The 6,000-nt window shown below is 36.6% G+C and overlaps 1 protein-coding gene across 1 annotated transcript in view; it reads right to left on the bottom strand.

The window, feature by feature from the left end:
- The window catches only part of CFAP70 (cilia and flagella associated protein 70), a 125,096-nt gene that overhangs the window by 40,559 nt on the left and 78,537 nt on the right, over positions 1 to 6,000 (bottom strand). Inside the window, exon 17 of the mRNA XM_032843088.1 lies at positions 2,753 to 2,930. Within this exon, the coding sequence (XP_032698979.1) occupies positions 2,753 to 2,930 (178 nt within the window). The remainder of the gene's footprint in view (positions 1 to 2,752; positions 2,931 to 6,000) is intronic.

The following is a 6,000-nucleotide window of genomic DNA, read 5'->3' as shown; positions in this document are numbered from 1 at the left end:
AGAATTGATTCCATTTACTATAGCACCAAGAACCATAAGATACCTGGAAATAAACCTAACCAAAGAGGTAAAGGATCTGTACTCGAGGAACTACAGAACACTCATGAAAGAAATCGAAGAAGACACAAAAAGATGGAAGACCATTCCATGCTCATTAATTGGAAGAATAAACACTGTTAAAATGTCTATACTGCCTAGAGCAATCTATACTCTTAATGCCATTCTGATCAAAATTCCACCGGTATTTTTCAAAGAGCTGGAGCAAACAATCCTAAAATTTGTACGGAATCAGAAGAGACCCCGAATTGCTAAGGAATGTTGAAAAAGAAAAACAAAACTGGCGGCATCACATTGCCTGATTTCAAGCTTTACTACAAAGCTGTGATCACCAAGACAGCATGGTACTGGCATAAAAACAGACACCAGGTTTCAAAGCTTAAAAAGTTATAGTAATCTGCATGGTGCTAGTATCAAGATAAATATAAAAAACAATGGAATAGAGTAGAGAGCTCTCACATATATGGTCAAATGATTTTTGACAAAGAAGCCAAGACCATTCAATATATAAGGACAGTCTTTTCAGCAAATGGTGCTAAGAAACCTGGATATCCACATCTACATGTAAAAAATGAAGCTGGACCCCTACTTAATGCCATATACAAAAAATAACTCGAAATAGATCAAAGACCTAGATGTAGGACTTAAAACTATAACATGACTCTGGATATCACAATGATTTCTTGGATATGACACCAAAGGCACAGTTAACAAAAGAAAAAAAGACAAATTGGACTTATCAAAAACCTTTAAAAAACTTTTGTACATCAAAAGAAACTCAACGGAGTAAAGAGGTAATTCACAGAACGGGAGAAAATATTTGCAAATCATATACCTGTAACTGGTAAGAATATTCAGAATATGTAAAGAACTACTAAAACTCAACAACAAAAATTAAACAAAAGTGACTCAAAAGTGGGCAAAGGACTTAAATAGACATTTCTATGAAGATCTACAAATGGCCAAAATGCATGGGAATACCACTAAGATTATACTTTTTTAAGGTAAATACCCAGGAGTAGAAACTGCCAAACTATTTTCCAGAGTTGCTTTATCATTACGCATTTCCTCCAGCAAAGTATGAGGGTTCCAGTTGTTTTGTATCCCCACCAGCACTTCTTATTGTCACCATTTTTCATTTTAGTTATTCTAATGTATTGTAGTGGCACTTTATTGTGATTTGAATTTGCATTCCCTAATGGCTAATGATGTTGAACATCTTTTCATGTTCTTATTTATCATATTTATGTCCTCTTTAGTGAAATATCTTTTCAAATCTTTTGCCCATTTTTATTTAGTCATTTTTCTACTGTTGAATTTTGGGAGTTCTTAATATTCTGGATACAAATCTTTTGTCAGATATATGTTTTGCAGATAATTTTTCTCAATATCTACCTTTCTTTTCTTTCTCTTAATACTACCTTTTACAAAGCACACATTTTAATTTTGATGAAGTTCCATTTATCCTATTTTTCTTTTATGGATCATGCTTTTGCATCATGTCCAAAACTCCAGGTCATGAAGACTTTCTCCTTTGTTTTTTTCTAAAATTTTTACAGTTTTATATTTTACATTCAGATCTATGGTTCATTTTAAGTTGATTTTTTTTTAAGTAGGCTTTACACCCAGCCTGGAGCCCAGTGTTGGGCTTGAATTCACTACACTGAGATCAAGACCTGACCGAGAGCAAGAGTTGGATGCTCAACCACTTGAGCCACCAAGGTGCCTCTTTTTTTTTTTTTAAGATTTTATTTATTTATTTGACAGACAGAGATCACAAGTAGGCAGAGAGGCAGGAAGAGAGAGCGAGAGGAGGAAGCAGGTTCCCCGCTAAGCAGAGAGCCTGATTCAGGGCTCTATCCCAGGATCCTGGGATCATGACCTGAGCCGAAGGCAGAGGCTTTAACCCACTGAGCCACCCAGGTGCCCCACCAAGGTGCCTCTTAAGTTGATTTTTTTATACAATGTTTGAGGCTTAAGTCAAAGTTTATTTTTTGCATATGGATGACCAACAGTTCTAATACCATTTTTTTTAAAAGACTGTCTTTTCTCTATTGAATTTCCTTACACCTCTGTCAAAAATATAATGGCCATGGTCGCCAAACTGTGGAAAGAACCAAGATGCCCTTCAACGGACGAATGGATAAGGAAGATGTGGTCCATATACACTATGGAGTATTATGCCTCCATCGGAAAGGATGAATACCCAACTTTTGTAGCAACATGGACAGGACTGGAAGAGATTATGCTGAGTGAAATAAGTCAAGCAGAGAGAGTCAATTATCATATGGTTTCACTTATTTGTGGAGCATAACAAATAACATGGAGGACATGGGGAGTTGGAGAGGAGAAGGGAGTTGAGGGAAATTGGAAGGGGAGGTGAACCATGAGAGACTATGGACTCTGAAAAACAACCTGAGGGTCTTGAAGGGGCGGGGGGTGGGAGGTTAGGGGAACAAGGTGGTGGGTATTAGGGAGGGCACGTATTTCACGGAGCACTGGGTGTGTTGCAAAAACAATGAATACTGTTACGCTGAGAAGAAATAAAAATAAATAAATAAATAAATAAAATAAAATAAAAATATAATGTCCTCATTTGTGTGGATCTATTTTTAGGTTCTATTTTATTGATTTATGTGTCTATCCTTTCATCAGTCCTGTTGGGTTTTAAATAATTAAAAACTATTTGTTATACCCATATTATACAAATAATAGTAACAATTACCACTGGCAAGACATTTAATTACCTCTTCATAATACACTGCTGCCATTTCAAAGTTCTCATTGACTTCTGCTTCAAATGCAAAGAGTCGAAGCTGTTCACTGCTTGTATAGATGGTTGAAACAGCACCTTGGATATCATCTGGCATGGTCTTGTCATCAAGATGTTAAACAAAACAAAACAAAACAATTACAAGTAGAGAGTCTTATAAGAATAAACTAGACGTGAGAACCCAGTTATAAGGTTGAAAATGATATTGGGGTTTTTTACAGTCTTGCCAATATAGAAAGAGAGTGAAAGTGAACCAAGAGAGAAATATCAAGGGTGAAAGAGAAGCTCAGGTGTCTGAATACCAACAATCTAAACTCATAGAAGTGAGTAAAAATTAATTTGGGCAGAACTATTCTCCTCAACCCTCAGGGCAGTCAAAAATCTCTAAGCCTCCTTTGACCTCAAACAGCTTACATTTTCTCTAGTGTATGTGAAAAATATTATCATTTTTAGGTGCCATTACATGAAAAAGGTTGGCAAACACTAGTTAGAGTCTTCAAACATTGAAAAAACAGGAGATGAAGGGTAACGCTTTGGAAGTTGCTTCTGTACTTTTAGTGAGATATGTAAGCATATCCCAAAAAGGAAACATTTTAGAAATAGCCAGAATGTAGGAGAAAACCCCCCAAAATATTATGCTCCATGTGCCCACCCAGGAAAGCAGTTCTGGTATAGTAAGTAATCTCCTGGATCAGAAGATATTGTCAAGGCAGACCTCCCCAAATTCTTTAATTAGAAGTAAAAATATTATCAGTGACATTAACAAGTAGAGTTGCTAAGGGATGTAGAGAGTAAAGCTAAATTTGAGATGGCCAAAGAGAGTTCCTGATCATGGAATAATGCTTCTGTTTTTGTTATTTTTAACTTTGATGATCTTGACCTCCAAATCCTTCCAGCAACACACTTCGTTGCAAACCAGAAATACTCTACCTCTAACATTTCACTCCCAGAATCTACGTTACAAGCCTTCAGTCTTTTTGTCACTTAATCCCCTGAAAACTGCTCTTTGACTTTATTTCCTTCATTTCCAAATGCCTATGTTTCCCAGGTGGGTAAGCTTGGACCTCATGATCATCCACTCATACTACTCTCTCGTCAGCACACTCAGGTCCCAGGCATCCTTGTCCTTCTTCTGCACTTGGTCTGAAGACTCCCCAGTTAAAACAACCCTACTATCTGACTTCTTAAGTCTTAAACAAGAGCTGCTAACAGGTCCTGAGGAAAACTGCGTACGCAAAGAAATATCTGGACTGCCACAGATTCTTTGGCATTCAGCCTTAGCTGAAGACCTTTCATACTCTCTGCAATCTATGTAGTAGTTGTCCTTGTTCAACAACAAATTCCATAATGCTATGATGCAGTACCTAAATATTCTTCTCTTTCTTCATGTTTTTTATTTAAATGTTATTCCCTTCACTGTCCGCAAAGACATTACTTCACAGAGGAAATGGAAATCATTAGGCCAGAAATTCCTCAACTAATGAACTCCACACTGAAAGAGTTTATTTCTGCATCCATTGATATCCTTCCTTTCAGTCTGAGGAAGAAGCATCTCATCCTTCTCTGTTCTTGATCCTTTCCTACCTGTATATACCCTGGGCTTTGCCATCAATTATTTTCTCTTTCCTTCTATTTTCAATTTGTTCCCATCTGCTGACTCCTTTTCCCAAACCTATGGATATGCTAAAGACATCTCCAGCTTAAAAAGAAAATCTCTATAATTTCTAGCTACTACTTTCCCCTCCCTTCCTTTCATCTTCCAACTTCTTGAATTTATATTCACCTGCTTCTTAATCACTCATTTACTCCACAGTTCATTATAATTTGAATCTACTCCATTAGCTCACTGATATTGCTATGTGAAAGTTAATAACCTCTTTGTTTTCAGATTCAATGAAAACTTTTCAATTTTTTTCTTTTTTCCCCCAGTTTATTGAGATATAATTGACCTACATCACTGTGTAAGTTTAAGGCATAGAGCATAATGGTTTGACAGACACATCCTATAAAATAATTACCACAATAAGTTTAGTTAGTATCCATCATCTCAAATGGACATAATAAAAAAAAAGAAAAAAAGAAAAATTTTTTCTTGTGATAAGAACTCTTAAGATTTACTCCCTTACACGGCAGGGATGTCCGTTATCACCACTGCTATTCAACATAGTACTAGAAGTCCTAGCCTCAGCAATCAGACAACAAAAAGAAATTAAAGGCATCCAAATTGGCAAAGAAGAAGTCAAACTATCACTCTTCGCAGATGATATGATACTATATGTGGAAAACCCAAAAGACTCCACTCCAAAACTGCTAGAACTTGTACAGGAATTCAGTAATGTGTCAGGATATAAAATCAATGCACAGAAATCAGTCGCATTTCTCTACACCAACAATAAGACAGAAGAAAGAGAAATTAAGGAGTCCATCCCATTTACAATTGCACCCAAAACTATAAGATACCTAGGAATAAACCTAACCAAAGAGACTAAGAATCTATACACAGAAAACTATAAAGTACTCATGAAAGAAATTGAGGAAGACACAAAGAAATGGAAAAATGTTCCATGCTCCTGGATTGGAAGAATAAATATTGTGAAAATGTCTATGCTACCTAAAGCAATCTACACATTTAATGCAATTCCTATCAAAGTACCATCCATTTTTTTCAAAGAAATGGAACAAATAATCCTAAAATTTATATGGAACCAGAAAAGACCGCGAATAGCCAAAGGAATATTGAAAAAGAAAGCCAGAGTTGGTGGCATCACAATTCCAGACTTCAAGCTCTATTACAAAGCTGTCATCATCAAGACAGCATGGTACTGGCACAAAAACAGACACATAGATCAATGGAACAGAATAGAGAGCCCAGAAATAGACCCTCAACTCTATGGTCAACTAATCTTTGACAAAGCAGGAAAGAATGTCCAATGGAAAAAAGACAGCCTCTTCAACAAATGGTGTTGGGAAAATTGGACAGCCACATGCAGAAAAATGAAATTGGATCATTTCCTTACACCACACACGAAAATAGACTCAAAATGGATGAAGGACCTCAATGTGAGAAAGGAATCCATCAACATCCTTGAGGAGAACACAGGCAGCAACCTCTTCGACCTCAGCCGCAGCAACATCTTCCTAGGAACATCGCCAAAGGCAAGGGAAGCAAG

This window comes from Lontra canadensis, unplaced genomic scaffold (genome assembly GCF_010015895.1).
Source record: "Lontra canadensis isolate GAN:19392208 unplaced genomic scaffold, GSC_riverotter_1.0 scaffold3, whole genome shotgun sequence".
Taxonomy (NCBI): domain Eukaryota; kingdom Metazoa; phylum Chordata; class Mammalia; order Carnivora; family Mustelidae; genus Lontra; species Lontra canadensis.
Note: the sequence above shows the minus strand (reverse complement) of the source record. Positions and strands in the feature narration are given on the sequence as shown.